The sequence below is a fragment of the Chaetodon auriga genome, chromosome 10, assembly GCF_051107435.1.
Source record: "Chaetodon auriga isolate fChaAug3 chromosome 10, fChaAug3.hap1, whole genome shotgun sequence".
NCBI classification, from domain to species: Eukaryota; Metazoa; Chordata; class Actinopteri; order Chaetodontiformes; family Chaetodontidae; genus Chaetodon; species Chaetodon auriga.
In genome coordinates this window covers 984,497-1,008,065 of record NC_135083.1, presented here as the reverse complement: position 1 = coordinate 1,008,065, position 23,569 = coordinate 984,497, and the positions used below count along the sequence as shown (strand labels likewise).

Here is a 23,569-nt window from a genome sequence, read left to right as displayed (position 1 = left end):
ACCTTTGACATTCCCCCTGCGGGCCGGTCTGCTCGGCAGCACCAATTACTAATGATCACTGTGCTGGCTGATCCACAGATCAATACGCTTCGAGTGGACCAGAGTGGAGACAGCTGCTTCAGAAACCACCAGAGTCTGAAACCTGGAGCAGCTGGAGGACAAACGGAGCCGGAGCACATTCAGGTGTTCTGGGAATGAAACGTCACTCGACAGGTGAGTTGTGCTTGTTGCTGACAGGTGTTTCCTCACACAGGTGCTGGTCCTTCACACAGCTCGTCCAGATCGACGGCTCCGCTCGTCATTAACAATAAGCAGCTTTTCACTGTCGGGACAAAGAGGGCTGAAACGTTTGGCTCTGCTGCGGTGGAACCTCATCACAGATCCACCTCGTCTTTCTGGGAGCCTGAGCCCGTTCCACGTCTCGTCTAACCTACGAGAACGCTCCGTCTAGAACCTGGACATGGATCCAGCTGACTCCACCAGCTCAGCTCATTTTGATAAAACAGCCACATGTTTGAAACCTCAGCTGTTCACTTCCTGCCAGAAACATCTCCAGACTAATTTGATAGGTTATAACGACGGTGCAGGAAGCTCTGGGTTTGACTGCGAGCTGATGTGAAGTTCATTCTGGGAGACTCTCCGAGAATGAACTTAGCTGTAGCTTTAGCATCATCTGGAGCATTTCTGCCTGAATACGGACTCTGAGTTGGGACAGGTCTTGGCCTCTAACTGACGATGTTTCACGAGAATGTGGACTGAGAAAGACCTGAAGTCTCCTGGTCCTGGTCTGAAACCGGACAGACCCCGTTTGGCCCGACAGCGTAAAGCAGGTGAGTGAGTGCGAGCAGAATTAATCTCCCACAGAAGAGTTTGACCACTCAAACGAAACGAGCTTAGTACAAAACAACATACAGACAGGTAACATTCCTCCCTGTTCTGCAGTCTGATTGGCTGCCGTCAGGACCAGGGCGTGTCAGAAATGTGTTAAGTACCAATAGGAGGACAGAGCTGAGCAAAACAAAGAGACAGGCACGACGAGCAGTGGGAATAACATGAGGATGTGAGCGTAACGCTAACGATGATCTCTGCTACGTGCTAACGCCACTCAATGTCAAAATCTTGAAGAAAACTGTTTAATCTGTTTTTTGTTTTTTTTTATAACTGTTCTCTTAAATTCTCTTCATTACATGTCAGATTAGAATATTTTGGCCGATAACCAGAATTATTTTTTCCTTTATTTTACACCTCAAAGCTTTCTTTCGCTTCGTCCTTGTTTTGCCTTGGTCGATATCACCAGCTAGCTAAACAAGGAATTGCTTGAAAATTTGTTGCTAGCACACACACACACACACACACACACACACACACACACACACACACACACACACACACACACACACGAGCACCAGCTGACGGTATAAATGTCATGATTAAATGGACAGAGTGGATTTCCTTCAGTCAGCAAACGTACGGTAAACACTGGTATGTGTGGACGTCTGTGGCTGCCAATATTAAAATGGAATGGTTCCCATCTGTGTGGACGTGATGATGATGATGATGATGATGCTGATGATGATGATGATGATGATGACACTGGATGGAGCTTTTATTTTGATGGTAATTTTGCATTTCCAAACGCTGACACACATCATTGGAACAAAAATGATAATTAATTTAAAAATTCAGTTCAACGTCGGCGGCCACAGACTTCCATATCCACGCCGCCCCCTGGTGGTGATGTCAGATTATGTCAGACGCATTTCGATGTCATAAATCATGAAAATGTGTCCATTCGGTCGATTTTAAAAGAAACATTTAATATGCGGGAGTTTCAACGAGTCGAATGTTTAAAATACGCCGACGTGATGTGACGGTTGCATCTGATCACGTGACACCCCTGGTCCAATCAGCAGACCTCTCAGAGCAGAAAACACTGAACTCGGCTCACATCCAGAGGAGACTTATGAAGTCAAAAAGCATAAAAAACAACAACAATATAAAACAAATAAGAAATAAAAAGCTTCTTACAGAGATATGAACAGAACGAAGAACATTTCTCCTCCTCCAGTTAAAGTACCGCTTCCTTACATCTGGCCAGACCAGGTTATGTCACAATAAGAAGATTATTAACATTATTCTCATTATTAATATCTTACAAAACCAAAATCAACAGTGCAATAAAAAGGTTTTTAATCCCTCGCTCGAGAGAGACGATGAGGGGCGGGGCTTGGCGACAGGTAACATCCAAAAATAAGAAAAGAAAGGAAGGATAGAGGGAATACAGAGGAGGACGAGGAGTTCACAACAGACGAGGAGGGAGAGGAGCATCTCAGGGTTATATAAACGTGGAGGAACGGAGGTACGGATGGATGGATGGAAGATGAGGAGGTAGAGAGGGAGGAATGGAAATCAACAGGAGAGAGGAGACGATGAAGGCAGATGTGAGGCGATGAAGCTGGGGACGGGGGACAGGAGGATCATGGGAAGACCAGAGGAGGGGTACAGATCCACAAACCAGGCTCCAGCTAACCGGCTAACGAGGCTAAGTGTCTGTATGTCCATCGAAATGAAAGGAAAATTGTTTTTTGCCTTTTTACAGTTTATGGCGATGATTGAACGTCAGTGTGGCCTCAAGTTTGACTGTGGAGTAATAGAAGATGGAAGAAGGATCCTGGTGGAGGCTGCTGAGTGGATCTGTAAAGATGCACTGACACCGCTGCTCTGCTGCCAGCATCAAACACCGACGCGACCGGAGGTTTGATTCCAGCGACAGACTGAAAATTAAAGAGTCTCTTCAGCCAATTTTAAAACCTATTTTCTGCTGTGTTTCCCGGGAAATGTGGGAGTTTTTAAGCGTGTGTTGCTCTGTGTTGTGATGTTCTAGAACAAAGACGCCTTCAAACCTCATTAATACTTCAGATTAACTGTCGTCACTCAAACGTCACGCCGACACGGCTGCATGTCAGGGGTTTCCTCTCTGAAAGAGGTCTGTTTGAACATGGCTGACGGGGGCTGAATGTGTCCGTCAGGACGCTTTGCTTCGTCACCTGTTCTACCTGCTTCCAGGTGTCACAGTTCGATGCTTAGTCAGAAGTTAAAACCAAAAACGGGGCGTCAGTGCATCCTGAGGGGCAGGGCTGAGGGCAGCAGAGGGTCAGGCTTTAACACAAGTAGGGGGCAGATGGAGGGGACAGCTGTGGGGGGGGGGAAGTTTGGGGGGGGGGGGTTTGATCAAAGCGAGTGTGTTAGGACAGGTGGGCGTGGCCTGTTCTGTTGGGGGCGTGTGTGTTCTCAGGAGCTCCTCTTAGTCCTGGAGTGTTGGATCAACCACTGAAGAGTGATGTCTGCAGAGAGAGACAGGTGTGTGAGACAGGTGTGTGTGTGTGTGTGTGTGTGTGTGTGTGTGTGTGTGTGTGTGTGTGTGTGTGTGTGTGTAGAGACAGAAACACAGGAGAAAAACAGGGAGAGAGGAGAAGAAAAGAAAAAGGTGAACGATGAGTAAAGTGTGTCTGTGTGTGTTTTAGTCTCTTTGATAAATACACTGCATTTCCTGTCGCTGCTTCACAATAAAAGCCTCCTGCTGGTTCTCTGGTAGAATACATTTAATGTGTCGCAGCAGGAAATGTTTGATTTGCATCAGCAGTAACTTCACAAAGAGTTAAAGAAATCTAAAAAGAGTTTTACGCTCTGCGAGCACAAACAGACGCTGAAGTCCAAACTGAGACGCTCGGCTTGTTTCCAGTGACTTCAGCTCTGCATTCGTCACTGTGTGACTCAAACACTGAGCAGCAGAGTTCACACAGAGGCAGCTCCATACTGTACCTTCTGTACTTGTTTTGAGACTTTTATTTTGGCGTCCTCACGGTGTCACTGCAGAGGTCTGTTTGATCCTCAGGTTTAAGGTTCAGAGGATGTAAACCCATTATGTCAAAGAGGGAAACGTGTGTGTGTGTGTGTGTGTGTGTGTGTGTGTGTGCGCGCGCGTGGTACCGATGTTGTCTTTCTCCTTGCAGGAGATGGAGTAGCAGCAGATCTCTCTGTCCTGGATGGCCGACAGGTTCCTGATTAAACACAGACACAACCAATAGAAATCACAACCTGCGGCGGTCACATGATCATACAGGAACATCAACAATCTCTCTCACACACACACAGAAAGCAGTCACATGACCCTCAGTCACGCATGCAGCTCACACGTCTCCACACAGACTTTGGCTGATCAGAAAACACCAGGTGAGTCAGGAGCAGGTGAGTCAGGAGCAGGTGTGGACTTACATCCTCTCTATGAGCTCCTTCTCGTCCAGAGCGCCTGGCAGGTCCCTCTTATTGCCCAGAACCAAAACCTGAAGACACACAGGACAGAGCGAGACAGCTGTCAGTCACACTGTCCCCTGAGCTGTCATCCAGCAGCAGGTTTCACCTCTGACAGTCGATACTCAACATCAACGCATCCGTAATCTTTAATGCATTGGATTATAAGAGACACAACAAGTTTAAATGAGTCCGTCGGGTTCATCTGGGTCAGTTCAAGTCTGGTTCACTGAGATCTGGAGATTTCAGGGTTGGTCAGTTTGAGTTGGGTCTGTCTCGGTCTGTCTCGGTCGTCTTGGTGCTGCTCTTCTGTCTGCCCGGCTGCACTCAGCCCGTTCTGGTGTGCTCTTACAGGGATTCCCTGCAGCTGCGGTTTGTCCAGCAGGTTGTGGAGTTCGTTCTTGGAGGCTTCGATCTTCTCTGGATCTGCTGCGTCCACCATGTAGCTACAACAGGAGAAAGAAGCGTGAACACATCAGTACGTTCATTGAGAAAAGAGACAGAAGACGTTCCATTAGAACAATTATCAGAGCTGTCGTTAACGTGCTGCGGCTTCAGCAGAGAAGGCTTCATATCAAATGTGACTGTCTCCTCAGGTCACCAGGCCCTCCAATCAGATCACGCTCTGTCCTGCTGAACTGGACTGAAAACCAAAACATCACTACGACTCTTCCTACATCTCCTCTCAGCACGCAAACCAACTTTGGAGCTCAGTTCCACCAGTCTGACCCGCTCGCCCTGCAGGCCTGCACGCTGCGTCCTGCTTCTTTCTGATGGTCAAACTCAAGGACTTTTCCATGATTTTGGACACGATTGGACCAAAGTCTTCTCAGCAAAAGCCTTCAGATTTTGGATTTAATGCTGGACAGCTCTCTCTGTTTGTTGTACAAAAGGATGATTTGGTGCCTGACTGTCCTCTGTCTCATTAACGACTCCAGGGATTCCTGTCACAGCAGGAACGTCCCAGCGACCCATTTAGGGGACAGATACCACAGTTTAGGAAAGCAGGACTTACACGATGGCACTGACTCCTCGGCAGTAACGCTCCCACATGCTCCTGAACCGAGGCTGACCGCCGATATCCCACAACTACAGACAGGAAGAGTCCACAGTTAGTGTGCAAACAGGCGGAAAATTCACTCTTAAGGACAATAAACTGAGACAGAAACATGAAAGCATTAAGAGGAGAGTGAAAAACAGTCTTTTCTACAGTCACTGTGATAATTTTAATTCTGCATCTCGTCATAAAATACATTGAAGTGAGATCATTCTTATCTTTTAAATGATCACTTCAATTCTCTCTTCTGTTTTCTGACTGATATCTACATGAGCAACGAGGTCAAGAACGATATCAGGAAGAAAGCTGCTGCATCCAAAGTGTCTGAAATGATGATCGACCGACAGGAGATAAGCAAACACACAGAGGCTCGTAAAGCCAACGTTTGAGAAAAGACAAACCACACAAACCAGCACACACACAGAAATACCAACCTTGATGGTGACGTTGCCCTTAGTGATCTTCCTCATGTTGAAGCCAACTGTAGGAATCATGTCTTCACTGAACTGTCCAGACTGAAACACACACACACACACACACACACACACACACACACACACACACACACGTGAGGTGAGCTCAGGGTTACGATGGGGATCATGACCTGCAGCATCCCAGGTTCAGGTCCAGCCAGGGACCTCTGAAGGCTCCCTGTCCTCATCCCGTTCTCCCCTCATTCCCCTACTGTCACCTCTCTAATAAAGACATAAGACCTGCCAGTTTGGACAGACAGCACTGACGGGCTTGTCCTCGTCCTGCTGAATGTCCCGCTCAGTCCAAACCTCAGTCATACGTCTCAAAAGCCAGATTTATGTTTCTTTGTTATGTTTAATAACAACAATACGACCATCAACAACACATCACATCATTAGCACATTTTAAACTGATCTCAGTATCACTGAGGCTCCATCCTGCATTTCAGACCTGAAATAAACACAAATCCTAATAACTAAAATATTAGTGATGCATCAATTTGACACCATGACCTGATCAGGTATCAGCCATGATGTCACAGATCCACATCAGCTGCTCCTTAATCAATACCATTACTGATCAATCAGTTAGCTTCCTTCAGTCACGGCGGGCTGTGGACTGATCTTAGCGCCGCCTGAGCTCACGTTACAGACAGATAGTCCCATTAGTTCACATACTGAGGTCCACATGTTCAGTTTGGGGAAAAGGAGCGGAGGTACCTGCAGATCCTCTGAGCTCACCTCTCACATTCATATCCAGAGAGAAAAGCTGGATCAGTGCGTCCCTCATTAAGTGTTTATATTGTTAAACTAATACCGGGAAATAAATATTTATCTATTAAGTAAAATCTGTGTTAGTGGGTCACTCAAAACTTAAAATAGAAAGCACAGGAGGCAGATGTCAGGAGGGCTGCTCAGCTGAGGATGTGACCGGGATGGACTCTACTGTGACCGCAGAGGGAAGGTCACTCTGACGGGAGGGGGCTGATCGATCCCCCAACTCTACCGATCATACCTCCAGCCCTACTGACATACCGGGGCCGGTAGTTCAGTTCCCAACACCCCCGGCCCTCGTTTCTAATAGAGATGTCTCCACTGATGGTGGAGAGCCCAGCGGTGAGAACATCCACCGGTACAGCTGTCCAATTAGACCCAGTGCAGCGGTTTGGTGTTTCACAAGAGCCGGAGCGTTAGCAGCGTGAATTCTCAGGGAAAACCACCGAGGATCCAGCTGATAGAAATGTGAGCTAACGCTGAGTGGAGGCACATTGACTCATTCACCGTCTTGCTGAAGTCGGCAGCTAGCTGACCTCACCACCGCAGGATAACAATGGATGCAGCCAGATGCTAACTGACAGCTGGCGCTAGCACATCAAATTGTCCTGAAACCTACCGCTATCACATTGACGAAGGTCGTTTTCCCGGAGTACTGCAGCCCCACCAGGGTCAGCTCCATCTCCTCTTTCCAGAAGAGCGCCTTGAACCAGTCCAACAGTTTGTTGATTAGCGCTATCATCTTTGTCGTCTGATGCTAATGCTAGCTGCGGCTGTTGCTGCTACGGCTAGGTGGCTATGCTAGCTAGCTAGCTGGCTAACGCCCCGACAGTCCTTTTTTGTGGACGCTGACAGTGGCTGTGACAACCACGGACGGTAACAGGAACACAGACGACACCGGCAGGAGTTACATGAACCGAATACAATACTCAATAAGTCGTTGTTTTCCGGCTGTAATATCCACTTTGTGTTTTCGGCTTTCTGTGATGTTTACTAGCTACGCCTTTTCCTACCAGCACCGTCAAGACAGATATTACAAATCACGCCACATCCGGTACAGCCTTTCAAAATAAACATCGGAGTAGCGCATTCGTCTTCCTTCGTCAAACAAAAGTTCAACATGGACATAAATATATCTTCTAAATAAATGTGCTGTAAACTGAAACGCAGGGGGTGTTTTTCATCTTAAGTTTTCTTTTAATTGTTTAAGTTATTTAATCTGTCAGCATGTTGTCGGCTCTTCTTCCTGTTTGGGTGGGGTTGATAGAGGAAGCAGAGGAGAGCAGATAAAGAGGACACAGACAGAGACAGATGCTCTGTGTGACTGAAACACTGCCATCTATCGTTTACATGAGGTACTCACAGTTATTACAGGAACACAGTCAGGAGAGCGACTCGATGGAAACTCTTCAAGCTGTCCTGCTTTTCTTCTCAAAGCCTCCCCAAAACCTAAACTGTGTTTAATTTAATTCAGCATTTTGAATCTTCTTAATGAGCCATTAAACTGTCTGTCTGACACATTTGTAAAACAGCAAGACAGTTTGTCAGGAACACCTGTGGTTTCATTCACCTGAGGCTGACAGTCACAGGGAAAACAGACGGATACAAGATGAGACCCTACTGACCCTCAGAGGGCCCACATTGTCTGTATGAAATCCTGGTAATCTGATTACTCTGACATTTGTTTGGTAATACACTAAAATCAAATAAAAGCTGAATTGATGGACAGGTGGCTCCTGCACTTTCACCTGAATCCTGTTCTGTTAATCCAGTTTTAACACTTTTACTGTTTCAGTTCATTTCATATTCACACGGTTCATGTTTCTTTGTGCTTAATTTAATTATCACCAAGTAACAGACTCAAACGTGGTGCAGGGTAACTCTCCAGCATACAGTCTCTACAACATGTTTGTCACCAACAAATGTCTCCGGCTGCTACCTTTAACTTTATGTTTCTGCCTCAGTCCTCACGTGTCACACCTGGACTGATGGATGACTGATTGGATGGATTATAGGGCGGGCCGACTGGCTGCAGCCCTGTTGGGGGTCGGCGGCTCATAGCCTGTTGTCTCGTAACCCATCACTGCCTCCAGCTCTGGCTTTAGTCTGAATTTCATGAAACAATCTGAAGGTGTGCGCTGTCGTCCACATTCATAAGATTCACGGTGTCGAGACAAGTGTGGAGCTGCTGCAGAGAGACTGAGGAGCAGCAGGAGCAGCAGGAGCAGCAGGAGGTGGATGTGATGTTCTCACCTGGTCAGCTTGACTCCGTCCTTTTCATTATCAGCATTTCATATGGAGGTGATAGAAAGCCAAAGTGATGTCACTTCCTGTCAAGCCACTCCTCTAACCAACCACAGACACTTGACTCTGAACTCGTCTGTTTACTGATGTTTAATGAATAATTAATCATTAATATTTAATGATGGAGGCTCAGGCGAGTGAAGGTTCATTAAACGCTGCTTTTCTAAACACATGAAGCGAGTCACATGACGCACTGTTTGAGAAAGACGGTAACAAAGCTGCAGTCTGACTTTGGTGTTCAGTCCACTGAAATCATCTTTAAAGGAACTCGTTCATTAAATATCTTCATGTCTGCTTGAAAAACACACATTAACTGCATCAAAGAGTCGTCCTGATTTATTGATTGGATTTGATTTGATATTAATTGTTTTCAGTCTGTTTTTTGTGCTTGGTTCTCTTGGTTCTCTCGGTTCTCTCGGTTCTCTTGGTTCAAACTTTGTGGTTCAGTTGACAAAGGTCAGATTTCAGTCCAGGATGATGCTCTGGCTTTTCAAAGCCTCTGTGGGGGCCAGTCCTTCAGGACCAACATATCCAGTTCTGTTGGGGTTCCTGTGTGATCCTGACACCTCTGATTCTGTTGGTTCCCCAACTCCTCTGACATACATCAGTTCTTTTGGTTTGTCCGCAGGTGTCCTTTGCTGTCTTTAAGTTCTCTGGTTTCCATCCTCCTGGTTCTGCTGATAATGTTTGTTGAGCGTTCTGCTGGTTTTGAGGTCTCCTGGATTTCTTCAGGTGTGTGCCCGGCCTTGCAGACACTGCTGGTTCTCCAGGTTTGGTGTTAGTTCTTCATCTGTGTGTTGTCCAGCTGCAGGTTCTGTAGCTGGATGCTGACTTGGTCCTCAGAGTTCTGCTGGTTCTGCTCCTGGTGAAGAGCAAACACTGTGTTTAACAGTTGCATTTAGAGGAATCTAAAGTCCTCACATCTAAACCACAACACCATCTGATCTGGCAGCTCTATGGTTCAGGTTCGGTTGAGTTTAGGCCACGTTTGATTAAGGTTTTGGTAAGATTGTGGCCGTGGTGTTGACTTTTGGTTGGAGACAGGATGCAAACAGCGGTCTGTGGTGTTGAATCTATCTGTTGCGATCTCCTTGTGACTTCTTCTTTTTGAGCGTTTTTGGCATTTCTTGTCTTTATTACAGACAGACAGGAAACGAGGGCGATAAAGGTCCCTGATCGAGCTCTAACAGCAGATCTAACAGTTACAAGGAGATCTGAGACGGTCGCTCTCATGTCTGAAAACACACTCTGTTCACTTTCAGAAGGTCAGGACGGCAGGTCTTACAGGTCGGACCTGAGACATTTCAGTATCACTTTCAACACGTCACCAATCTGAACCGAATGCTGTCAGACTAACATAAAGACATGCAGAGAGGAGACATGTGCTTCTTCTGTTGTTCAGTTACTGGATCAGTGCGATGGACCAGGAATCACTGTGAGTACCTGCTTGTGTTGGAGCTGGCAGCTGTACTGGGCCAGTGTGGAGTACAGGAACTGGTACTGCTCTGTGGTTTGGATCATACCACCCCTGCACAGGACGGGGGAGGGACTACAGGTCAGACATGTGGCATTTTCGGAATTAACCAAATGTGGAAGCACAGACAGAGCAGCGGAAAGAGAGGACTGTTTCATCCACCTGTCAAGTCGAAGCTGACACACCGTCTCCAGGATGTCCACCTGGCCGGTTTCTCGGAGCTGCTGAGTGCCAATACTGCTGACTATAAAACAGCCCGTCCTCCCTATACCTGCACTGAGAGGACAGAAGAGAGATTAATGGAATTCATAATCATAATTTGCTCATTTCAGCCTGATGACCGTCACCTGTTCACAAGGCAAGAGGTGAAGATCTCGCTCAGGCAAAACCACGAAGATGAATAAACGTGACGTGATAAACGTGACGAAGAGGACGTGAGCACCGTGCAGATACGAGACAAGAGACGAGCATCTGATGTCTCACTGTCAGACGGACAGACTGCTTCTGAAAGACGCAGCGTGGAGAGTAACGTGGTGCATTTACATTTGTATTTCAACTTTATGCCAAAGTTTCACGTCTCTGAGCTGTTAGCGGTTAGCGACAAACAACATTTCACAAAAAAACACAAATTTGAGAAAAGTCCACAAACTGAAAACAGATTTGTGTATCAGACCCTTGTTTTTTCTTCTTTTCTCTCACGTTAGATCATTTTTAAAAAGTACTTTAAGGTATAATGTGTAAGAATTAGCCACATGTTGAAGGACACTCCAAACAGGAGGCAGCGCGTCACCAGAGGAACCGCTAACTGCTACTCTTAGCTGTATCATTAGCTGCAGCTAGCTGTTAGCTCAGCTGACTGGCTTAGCTGACGGAGCACTGGGGGATCATCTCAGCCTCTGAGACCGAAGGAGGCCGGTTTGACGACAGGGAGAACTGTACCGAGGTGGTTTACAGCAGCTCAGACCAGGACTCTGACGATGAGAGGTACGAAGTGGTATTGGGAGACAGGACAGGCCGCAGCTAGCTTGTTAGCATGCTAACTTCAGCAGACATCTCTGCAACACAATGTCTCTGACAGAATGGTATTAAAATAACAATGTTAATTCAGTCTAAAGATCACTAAAATTTTAGTTATCCAGTTTATTTTAGTTGATTTTATCATCATACTTAAAATCCAAATTCATTCAAATAAAGTCAAACTGTGGACGAAGGACGTCTCTGTCTGTCTCTACAGACTGAGCCACGTCGTTTCATCTGTTTCCTCTTTCCAGTCGTATCTGAGAAACAAATTTCTGTGTTTTTATGCACAGATCTGCTTCTTTGCATGTGGAGACGGCCTGTGGCTCATATCCACGACGCCGCCCGAGGACGCTTTCATCTGTCCTCTCGGCCGCGGTTGACTGCTCAGGTACGCCCGTCAACGCTCTCGAACAGGAAGTAGCTTTCGACACATCCGCCGCTCTGTTTTGATTCCTCAGAAGCTGCTTTTACTGTTCAGTAACTCAGTCCTGCATGCAGCCGCTGCGCTATTAAAGAAAACCTCTTTAAATGAGAGCTGAAAAACAATTACTTAGAGAAATAAGTAATAATTATATGAGATGTTTGTGCCAATACTCAGCTTGTCTGTCAGTTTATGAGTCTTATTTTTCCGTAACATCACGACTTTCGTCAAAAAATTTAAACTATTTTGTAAATCAGACAACATTTTGCATTTGCTAGCATTTAGCATGCCTGTTAGCAAACGTCTGACTTTCATTTTTCGTCTTTTTTATGTGACAGAAAACAAACTCAGGGATGATTTCCTCATCATTTTTCTCAGTTTTAGTCATTTTCCTTCCTCCAGTTACTCTCTGGTACGAGACTGACGGTGAAGAGAAAATCAAAAACTGTGATGGAGGAGACACTCGAGCAGCTGTGACAGTTCAACATGAATCTGTGTTTTCTCCCATCAGCTGTGAACATTCACACAACTCCCACAATCCTCCTCTGCTGAGGAGGAGCTACTGACAGCACCAAAAACTGAGCGACAAGGAACCAACCTGCAGTGGACGATGATTGGTCCAGGGGTGCCGGGCGCTGTGATTGGCTCAGAGCTGGATGGTAGGAGGGACTTGCTGTACATCTCCACCTCCTCCACCAGTCTCAGCAGAGGAGCGGTGCATTGTGGGATGTGATGGTCAGGCCAAGAGGTGAACCAGTAGTGTCTGATGGGACGAGGCTCTGCACCCAGCTGCACACACACACACACACACACACACACACACACATGCACACACGCACACACACACACACACACACACACACACACATTTGTCACATTTTTACTGGATGTGACTGGATGATACTTGTTGATGCATTCATGTGTTCATCACAAAAACTAGAATATTTCCCTCTGAACTGCAGTAGAGCAGAAATGAAGTACTCGAGTGAAGTACAATTACCTCAGAACTGTTCTTGGGTGAGTGTGTGTTTACTACACCTGGATCTCCATGTCGGTGACAGTGAACCCGTCTTTCTCTCGGCTGTCTTTCACTCTGAGGAGGAATCTGCCGAATCGGCCCGTGTCTCCTTCCTCCTCCCGCTCTTCCTCCCTCTGCTCCTCATCGTCGTTATCGTCGTCCTCCTCCTTCACCCTCCTCCTCCTCCTCTCCCTCGGCTGTGGCCAGTACAGCTCACATTTCTGGAGGAAACACCACAAACACTTTCAGGACAGGTCAAGAGAAGGAGGACAGGAGGGCGAGAGGAGGAGTGGCGTCTCCTCACCTCGTTGTTCTCCTTGAGTCGGGTGACCATCACGATGATGCTGCTCCTCTCCTGCCACACCATGTCCCAGAAGTCCCCCACGGTGTGCAGCATCGGCCCCTGGGTGGCGACGTAGGCCCTGGGAGCTCCTTTGTAACCCTGCAGCAAAGAGGAGGAGCTGCTCCTTAACTTTAACAGCAACCAATCAGTCAATCAATCAGTCAAAATGTGTCAATATAGCACCTTTAACACAGATCAATATCATTCAAAGTGCTTTTCAGGTGACTGACGATGATGTAACGGGACAATAGAGCGATATGTGTGGAAGCAGATGAAGGCCATGATGTTGATTTAATCCTAACTTGGATTGTACCTGTAATGAAAAATACCGTTTCTGATGCACCTGGAGTCCAGCAGTGATGTCAGCGTGTACTGGAGCGCACCTGTGAGTGACTCTTTAAATGTGTGTTTGAGCGCCTTCACACACTCATTATATGCTCAGTCTCCCAGGACGTCATGTTTACATGGACTGTGAGAAACCTGCTCATACACCATCATAAGTGTCCAGGTGTCTGATCACCTGCGTGCAGGCGTGTCTTGATTTATCACCTCCAACAAAATATGTTCAGACACCTGGATCAGGTGTGAACGTGTCACAGGATCCCGTTTCCCTCTGAGAACTCCAGGGAGAGGGTCCAGCTTTACGAAGACCAGGACGGGATTTTAAGAAGACGCTGTGTCACATCATGTCGAGCAGAGTTTTAGACAAGAGAGGAAAATAAGAAACCCAGAACTTCATCACGTCCCTCCACCTCTGAAACCACCAACATCCTTGACCTCATAAGACAGGAAGTGAACGATGACTGTTTGTCAATAACAGCCGCCAAGCGTCCAATCGGCAAGTCGCCAGTTTAAACTCATTTGCATGTTTTTATTGATATGTGTAAATTAATTCATGTGTTTGCAGCTATTTCTGTGTTTAACAAACTGTTGGTCCACATCAGGAGGAGCAGCAGGTGTCTGTCAGCAGATTAACACACACACACACACACACACACACACACAGAGCTGAGGCTGCAGAGTGTGAGGGATGCGTGGGCTGGGTGGGGGGAGGGGAGATGAGTCAAGGACGTGTCACTTCCTCCCTCACTTCCTGTGGTTTTCCTGGTTGTCAGACTCCCACGCTGCCAAACCGATGGCTCATATCTGAGTTTCTGTTTGCTTAGCTGTCCGACACACACACAAACACGCACGCACACGCACAGCAGACGCCCACGCACAGCAGACGCCCACGCTGACTGACAGCGCTCTCACACACTGTCAGCGTGTTTGCTTCGTGATAAAACACTGAAGGAAACACGTTTCCACTGTCACTAATTTAATCAGGGACTGAATAATAAAATAATAAAGTCCAAACTAAGAGAGGACACGATGACACGTATTGATCACCTGATCACCCGATCACCTGATCACAGCAGCTGTTTCTCAGTGAGGCTCTGCCTGCAGCGTATTGACACTCAGTGAGAGGGAACATGAAGCTTCTTTACGTTTGCATACAAACGTTTTCATCATCAAACACGTGAAGTTCAGCCTCACGGCGTCGTACCGGACTGATGGCTGTCACTTCCTGTGCTCTGGGGAACGGCCCCCTTCTCGTCTCATGTGGTTTTTCTTACCTGCTATGCTGATGACACGCAGCTCTATCTCACTGATACCTCTGAATCAATGCCCACTGTGCTGATTCCTCCCGCCGTCAGCCCTGAACTGATCATCTCCGTCTGATTTTTCATGTACCTCCTGAGGTCTGACAGATCAGTCAGTCAGTAGATTAACTGGCTGAACTATCTGACTCTTGGATGATCGGAGGAGTTCAGGGCAGGTCAGATGTTTTGGCTGGTCTGGTTTCCCTCGTGGAAACAGGACAGGAGCGTCTTCCACTGAGTGCGATGCATGAGTGTGAATACGCTGCTCATCGCAGGCCTCGACTGCCATAACTGTAACTGTGGCAGGTTTTTCATTCAGAGATTAGTCGAGCATGTAGCTCCTGCTGACGCCTCAAACTGTCCTGTCAATAACATGCTAATCTTCGAGCTTTAGAAGTGTTTGGACAGAGCCAGGCTAGCTGTTTCCCCCCGGTTCCAGTCTTTATGCTAAGCTAAGGTAACCACATCCTGACGTATGGGTGGGTGGAGTTAGCCTTTTGTGTATATTATCTCATTAAACAAAATGTGTTGTTTGTTCTGAACCGGACAGAAACAAACCGACCTCCAATATGGCCGCCACAGAGAGTGCCCCACCCTGCTCCATCTCCTGAAACATGTCTGCAGGCTTTCACGGTTCAGAAAGCTGCAGCGTGACTTGACTCAGTACGAAATAAAGTGAGACTCTGACCCTGATGTAGTTGGCGTTGATGTAGCGGTCTGGCCCGGCCTCTTCCTCCAGGCTCCTCAGGATCACCCGGCTCTCAGGGTCTAAACAGAAAACAGCAAACCGGCGTGAAAACGGCGTCCGGTGTGTTTCTGCTGAGTGCAGGCGGACAGGTGAGCTACTGACTGGGTAGGATGGTTTTGTATCTGTCTTTGATCATGTGTCCTGGAACGTCGAGCTCCGCAGCGCTCACGAAGTTCGGAGGGATCTTCTGTGGAGGAGACAGGGACGAGCTGGAGGTTAAAACAAACACGCCTCATCTCACCTGTTTTCTCAGAAATGTCAGAAAGTTGTTTTGTCCGATGACTCAAGCAGACGGCGCGTTACCTGATACTCTGCATTCAGTGTGTTTATGTCCACGGCCGCCTGCTGCAGCATCGTGTGCGTGAGCGGGCGGGAGGAGGTGTGAAGCAGCTGAAGCCACACCTCCTTAGGGGTGGAGACAGAGCACACAGGCTCCACCCCCAGACTGCTCACGTCCAATAGCAGAGACAGGTTGGAGCCCCGCCTACAAAACCAAGAAACAATTGAAAAAGAGAGATTTTAAAAAGAGAGGACATTTTTAAAAAGAGAGGACGTTTTAAAAAGAGAAGACATTTTAAAAAAGAGAGGACGTTTTAAAAAGAGAGGACGTTTTAAAAAAGAGAGGACGTTTTAAAAAAGAGAGGACATTTTAAAAAAGAGAGGACATTTTTAAAAAGAGAGGACGTTTTAAAAAGAGAAGACATTTTAAAAAAGAGAGGACGTTTTTAAAAAAGAGAGGACATTTTTAAAAAGAGAAGACATTTTAAAAGAGAGGACGTTTTAAAAAAGAGAAGACATTTTAAAAAAGAGAAGACATTTTTAAAAAGAGAAGACATTTTTAAAAAGAGAGGACATTTTTAAAAAGAGAAGACATTTTAAAAAAGAGAGGACGTTTTTAAAAAGAGAGGACGTTTTTAAAAGTGAGGGCGTTTTGTAGATTTGCATTTTGTGTATTTTGTGTAAATGGTGACAAACATCTTTAGTAAATCAGGACCCTTTTAAAAAGCAGTGACGTCCTCAGAAAGAGGATTTTGAGTCTTTCCAGCGTGTGCTTTAAACCCACCTCTCCTGCAGGCGGACCGAGGCTTTGCGAGGAGGCGTGGTCATGGGTGGAGGCGTGGCCGGGTCCTCGGCAGGAGGAGAGGCTGAGCGCACCACCGACATACTCCTGGTGTGTGTGTGTGTGTTTGAGTGGGTCTTAGCGGGTCATCGTGGCACCACGCTGCAGGAGAGAGAGGACGATTAATATCAAAGCATCACGTTTGTTGGACGTTAAAACGATCAGCGAGGCGGCTGATGTCATGTGACCTCGTCAGCACAACACTGAAGCCTGCAGAGCTTCAGAGCTGGAAGCTGATCACAGGACAACTGTGGAACGTTCTGGAGAGAAAACCTCCAAGTTCTCCATTAAAATCCAAAGATGAGAGACGATGTGCGTCTGAAATCACCCTGAACGCATCACCTGTTTGCTCTAAGTCACACCAGGTGAACCAAACTCTAAGTCTGTTTACAGGTGAGACAACTGAGCTCAGAGCAGTCAGCATGCAGACGGATGAAGTCAGAGGGTCACATGATTCAACCTCAGAGGACCCGAAGGTCTGACAGCCGTCCAATAGTTATCAGTTGATGTCACTGTAGTTATTTTATTGTACACGAACAGTTCAGACCAAACACACCAGCAGAAGGTTCTTTAAACGTGGAGGCATCAGTCATAACGGTCCAATCACACAACAGGAACACTTTGACAACACGTACTTTTACTGCAGGTACATGGACCTCCACTGGTTCCCCGCTGACGTTTGCTGCGTGCTGCGGTCTGTTCTTAAAGCTTCCCTGACAGCAGACGTGGATCACACTCACCTTTCAGGTGTTCCTCTGTCTGTCCTGCGCTCGTTTGACGCTTTCGTCATTAACGGGCTTCCTTACAAAGTGAGACGCAGAGCTCAGGCTCCACGTGTCGCCGACGGCCGAATCAGTTTGTTGTTGTCGCCTCAGTGAAGGAAGTTTGACATGACGAGTAAATTATTGATGCGACGACGAGGCGCCACAGATCTGTCATCAGAAACATGACAGACAAACAGAAGCACGACGGCTGAAACCTCAACCAGCCTGAAACCTGACGAGGAGACACACAGGGTGTGTGTGTGTGTGTGTGTGTGTGTGTGTGTGTGTGTGTGATTCAGTGTGTTTCCACATCAATTCGGATCTGAAACATTTCAGTGTGTCTCCATCGGAAGAGAGTTTCCTCACAACAGGAAGTCAGCACAGCCACACTGACTCAATACACACACACACACACACACACACACACACACACACACACACACACACACAGCCACACTGACTCAATACACACACACACACACACACACACACACACACACACACACACAGCCACACTGACTCAATACACACACACACACACACACACACACACACACACACACACACACACAGCCACACTGACTCAATACACACACACACACACACACACACACACACAGCCACACTGACTCAATACACACACACACACACACACACACACACACACACACACACACAGCCACACTGACTCAATACACACACACACACACACACACACACACGTTTCCATCACTTTCGGGGACATTACAGACGTACACACCTTGCCTACCCTCACCTCAGCGTCAGTCTTCAAACTAAACTTTATTGATTTCTGATTATTGATTATGGAGTTCAGCGTTCCCCTGCACACGCGCATGTGGGCATCTACGACCCACAAACGGTGACATGAGCTCTTTTTGGGATGCTTCATGCAGAAAACACTGCAACAAAAAACACTGCCCCCCCCCCCCCCCAGGTGCAGGCCCTGCTAGCATCATGTTGAAGCTCCTCCTCTGGGTCGGACGCCGTCATTTGTCGTTTGTCTTTAAAGTGGCGGTGGCGCCATCGACCTGTGACCTCCAGAGCACACTGGGGCGGTTTGCACCTGGATCAGGTCTGAGGTCTGGATCGCTCTCTTTGGGCTCCTCACTGTTCAAACGAGTTCAAGCATCTCGGTTGCCAGTTTATTAGGTACACTGAGCTAAACCGCAGTCCTGCAACAAATCCTCCTTCATGAAGTTTGTGGTGCTTTGAGACGAGCTGCTGCAGCTTCAGGGTCATTTGGGAGGTTGTAGTTTGTGCTGAAGCTCTTTGTTCCACACAGAATGTTTCTATCGACGCTGCAGACTTTTATTTCCACTCACCAACGTTTGTGAAGACATTTAGAAAACCTCAATAATTAGAAATACGTTAGTGTGGCTTGTTGTTCTGGTTTACAGTAAAACTAAAAAACTAAAACTACCATCATTCAAACACACACACACACACACACACACACACACACAGACCCACGTTTTGAGATCAGATGAGACAAAACAGACCAGTTACAGGAGGTTTCAGCGTTATCAATAAGTGTGGAGAGTGAACGTGTTGTTCAGGCTTACCAGTTATTTGACAGCAATGATGTTCTGTTTGTGTGTAATTCAGGCAGTCAGGTGTGAATCCTCCTCTGATGCTGGAGCTGCTGCTACAACCACCACAAAACTGACCCCAGAGCTGCTCCCACATCAGACTGACTGACAACACACAACTCAAGTCATTGAAAAGGCGGAGAAGGAGACGGGAGAGCTCGCTTTCCTCCGTCTCACCCTCCTGACGTGAAATCGATGACAAACCAGGGGCAAGAAGAAACAAGTGAACGGAGAGAGAAAGTGAGAGGGAAGGAGAGAAAGTCAGAATGTGAGGAGAGGGAGAGAGAGGAGGCAGCAGGAATAGACATGTCCTGTTTTTCTGGCCGTTATTACCCTGATTCAAGGTGTTCAGGTGGGGGGGGGGGGGGGGGGAGGAGCAGAGAGAGATAGAGAGTGAGAGAGACGGGGGGAGCAGGAAGAGAGAGAGAAAGAGGGGGGAGAGAGAGAGCAGGGAGAGAGAGAGAGAGAAAGAGGGGAGGGGGCAGGGAGAGAGGGAGGGGAGAGAGAGAAAGAGAGAGAGAAAGAGGGGGGAGAGAGAGAAAGAGGGGGGAGAGAGAGAGAGCAGGGAGAGGGAGAGAGAGAAAGAGAGAGAGAGAGAGAGAAAGAGGGGAGGGGGCAGGGAGAGAGGGAGGGGAGAGAAAGAGAGAGAGAGAGAGAGAAAGAGGGGAGGGGGCAGGGAGAGGGGGGGGAGAGAAAGAAAGAGAGAGAGAAAGAGAGAGAGAAAGAGAGAGAGAAAGAGAGAGAGAAGGGGGGGGGAAATGAGTCATGAGCAATGAGAGCGAATGAACAGATAGAGAGATAATGGAGGAGAGGAAGAGTTGCTCCAGGCGTTGATTATTAACACACCAACAACAGCTGCTCATGAATCATTCATGTCAAATCACACAACACACCGACACCAGCACAGCACAAACACACACTGATGTTACACAACACAACACAACAACACACATCAGAGCCTGACAGTTGTGGCTATTTACCACAGAGGAAATCAAAAAAAAAAAAAAAAAAAATCAGGCCTTTTATGGGCAAACACTGACTCAACCTCACACCTCCATATTGTTTTTCACTCATCAGTCTACAACGGAAAGTCGAGTCCTTTTGAACTTTGAACCCCAACTGATGACTTTCAAACAAGACGAGCCGTCCAGCTGCCGTCCAATCACAGCGCAGCGCTGAGTGGCAGCAGGTGTGTCAGGCTTCGTGTTGGTGCACATGTCGAGACGGTGCTAACATTAGCATATTAGCTTCTTATCTGCAGGTCCGCCTTTCTCCAAACACCCTGAATGAATTCATGTGTTCATCACAGCTGCTGAAGGCGGAGCTTCACACACTGTCGGGTCGTTTCGTCCATGTTCACGATCGTCGATCAGCTGATTCATGTTTCCTATTAATAACCTGCAAAGTAACTCAAAACTAATGTTGTCAGTTAAATGTAGTGGACTGAAAAGTACAGCGCCGGCTTCCTGAACGCTGTGAGGGATAAAGTAGAAGAAAATGGAAACACTCAAGTACAAGTACCTCAAAACTGTACTTCAATATAGAGTAAAAGTACTTAGTTACATTCCACCACTTCAGCAGCCTCAAAGTCTTTTCTCATGTAAGAGTCAAACACACAGTTTGGAAATGAAAGAATAAATAATAATAATAATAATAATAATTATTATTATTATTATTATTATTATTATTATTATTAAGCTTTGTACTTGTACTTGGTGACGTGCTTCGTTACATCGTGCTGTGTTGTAGGATTGTTCTTTACGTTCAGGTCAGTGGGAAACATGAGAAGCTCAGATGGAGCATTCACCAACGCAAAGAGCTAACGTTAGCTAGCCGGTTAGCGTCAGCTGGTCAAAGCCCGCTAACGATCGCTGACGACCGGCGGCGGCAGGATCTCCGCTCACCTCAGGCTGTGATGAACGAGAAAGATGTTTGTCAGAGCTTTTCTGCTCAACCAGCACATCAGGAGAACGTTTGCGGCTCCTCAGAGACGCTCCTGCCTCCGTCGAAGCTTCACCACCAATAAAAACCGTCAAGAACCAAAGTTTTTGGAGTGTTTTCTCACATTAATCTGCTTATTTAGCACTGAAGCACTGAGTCATTGTGCTGTTTGTGAAGTGAAAAGAATTACACATTAGTTCTACTGCGGTAATCATCAGACACGTGTACTCATGTCCTGAAGTACTTTACCTGAGTTTTTCCATGTCATCCTATCCTTTGCCTCAACCTCAGGAAACTGTTGTACTTTTTTACTCCACTGCATTTATTTTACTGCTGTATTTGTTTAATATTTTGCTCAAAAAAACATGATGAGCCTTTAATTTTAAATGTAAACAACCAAAAACACAGAAACAGTCGTTGAAATCCGCTCCACCTGCTTCATCTGCACCATCAAACTGCTGCTTAGTTGATTTTTAGTTGAGTTATTTATCTGTAAATATGATATATAACAATATCAAACTGACAGGCTTGAGTACTTTTACCGTAATCAAATATTTTATATCACTCTGCCTGCACACCTCAGACCACGTGATAACCGCTGGACCAGCCCGACCCGGCAGCAGAAACGGATTTTTTTATTCTGCGTTGGGAACGAAACCGGACAGAGGAACGCTGACCAATCCCACAACGAGCGAGAGACGTCGACCAATAGGAGCACAGAGCGCCCCTCACCTGTAAACAAGGTGGCGTGGAGGAGGAACAGAGCCAGCATTACACACAGACGCCATGTTTGTTTACGCTCTTTTTCCAGGAAGTGGCTCACTAGCACCTCCTCCCCGATGACATCACACACACACCTGTGCTGATGCCGTGAGCCGTGTTTGACTTCTGACTGCTTCCCTCTCAAAATGTCTGAGTCTTTGAAAGCAGGAAGTGAAGGGAGAGAAATCCCATCATGAGTCCAGTGACGAAGAATGAAGTGATGAAGACGTCAGGTGCCTCATCCTCCTCATCCTCCTCATCCTCAAACTGCAGCTTTCCCTCAGAGGAGTCAGAGCTCCGTCTCTCACAGGTGTTTCCACTGTAACTCCGATTGGATCACACAGCGAGCCGTGATTGGTCAGAGACCAGCGTGTCTGTCAAGTCTCTCAGTCTATAATCTATAATCTATAATCTATAATCTGCTGCAGAGACAATCTGAAGAGAGCGTTTCCTCACACGGCGTCTTTACTCTGTGAATCGCAGTATTAAGACTGATACTCGTTACTCCTGAATGCTTTGAAAAGGTTGATAAAAACAGAAAACTGATGAGGAGTTCCTCGATGAAGAGAATACTACTATTACTACTACTACTACTACTACTACTACTACTACTACTAATAATAATAATAATAATAATAATAATAATAATAATAATAAAAAATACTTGTTTCTAAAAATGTCAGAATTTTACTACAAATCAGATCAGACTTGTGAAATTCAACGTCTTTCTGTGCAACAGTATTTTCTCAACTGCAGTTCAACATATGACACTGGCAGTTCATTGGCTATAGTATTTTGATGGGCAGTAGTATATTTATGGTATTTAGTATTTTTATAATCTGTACATGATGTACATATACGTAGTTTACTTTCTGTTCTATGTCCTGTATCATTTCTATCATGACCCTTCTGTGCTGCTGTTTCTGTAAAACTCGCCGGCTGTAACGACTTCATTTCTTAATTTTCTTGATCAATAAAGTCTTCTCTCTCTCTCTCTTCTAATGAATTCCTCCGCAGTGTCAGCTGTTAGGCCATGTGCCCATCGTCCCTGTTACACAGTAATCCCATTACTGTACTCAAGCACTAAGTAGTAAAATGTACTTTATGAAGTCCTAAAGTTGTTACCTTGACCCTTCTCTTGTACTCACATTGTCTGAGTAGAGGTACCCAGGAAGTATTTTATTGATACCTCAAATGTACTTCAGTAGTTACACAGTAACACAAGTGTCACATACTTTGAAGAATCTAAATACTTTTTCCATCTCTGGTTATGATCATAAATCAATATCAGTGTCACAATAATAAAGTGACGAAATAAAGATCGAGAACTTTTTCTGAACGCTTACCTCAGCTCATGTCTCTTCCTCTGCGTTCAGTCGTCCTCCAGGTGACCACGTCCTCGTCCCCCCTCGTCCTCACCTTGTCGTGTCTGTCTCTCCCGTCTCTTCCTTCTTCGTCTTCCTCCTCCTTCTCGTCTCTTCGGTCCTCGTTGCTCTTTTCTCTCATCTGTTGCTCTCTGTCGTTTTGTCTTCACTTCTACCTTCTTCTCTGCCACTTCCTTTTCTGCACCCACCCACTCTCTCATTACCACACACACACACACACACACACACACACACACACACACACGCACACACTTTTTCGCACACACATACACTTTCTATTCCCCTCATCCAAGGTTATGGGTCCCCTTTAGACTGCACGCCACAGGCTTCAACATTGTGTATCTGTGTATTTATTTTCGTGTGTGTGTGTGTGTGTGTGTGTGTGTGTGTGTGTTAGGCCA

The 23,569-nt window shown here is 46.5% G+C and overlaps 2 protein-coding genes across 5 annotated transcripts; both read right to left on the bottom strand.

The window, feature by feature from the left end:
• Positions 1-1,997: 1,997 nt before the first annotated feature.
• Positions 1,998-7,659, bottom strand: LOC143326755 (ADP-ribosylation factor-like protein 8A). Its single transcript, XM_076740604.1, has 7 exons — positions 7,235-7,659; positions 5,803-5,883; positions 5,327-5,400; positions 4,664-4,757; positions 4,276-4,343; positions 3,991-4,061; positions 1,998-3,344 (listed from the first exon to the last, which is right to left on the bottom strand). The coding sequence occupies exons 1-7, from the start codon at positions 7,355-7,357 to the stop codon at positions 3,292-3,294; spliced, it is 564 nt and encodes a 187-aa protein (XP_076596719.1). The 5' UTR covers positions 7,358-7,659; the 3' UTR covers positions 1,998-3,291.
• A 1,333-nt stretch (positions 7,660-8,992) lies between these two features.
• LOC143327095 (tyrosine-protein phosphatase non-receptor type 7-like) lies at positions 8,993-23,348 on the bottom strand. Of its 4 annotated transcripts, none has more exons than XM_076741262.1 (11): positions 23,130-23,348; positions 16,650-16,808; positions 15,890-16,070; positions 15,689-15,773; positions 15,527-15,606; positions 13,157-13,294; positions 12,873-13,073; positions 12,433-12,623; positions 10,556-10,669; positions 10,363-10,447; positions 8,993-9,781 (listed from the first exon to the last, which is right to left on the bottom strand). In XM_076741262.1, the coding sequence occupies exons 2-11, from the start codon at positions 16,748-16,750 to the stop codon at positions 9,698-9,700; spliced, it is 1,260 nt and encodes a 419-aa protein (XP_076597377.1). In that variant the 5' UTR covers positions 16,751-16,808; positions 23,130-23,348; the 3' UTR covers positions 8,993-9,697. The 4 variants fall into 4 exon arrangements, with proteins under 4 accessions (XP_076597377.1, XP_076597378.1, XP_076597379.1 ...); XM_076741263.1 differs by lacking the exon at positions 23,130-23,348 and adding an exon at positions 19,054-19,140 and having other exon boundaries at positions 9,236-9,781; XM_076741264.1 differs by lacking the exon at positions 23,130-23,348 and adding an exon at positions 17,447-17,516 and having other exon boundaries at positions 9,548-9,781.
• Positions 23,349-23,569: the final 221 nt, after the last annotated feature.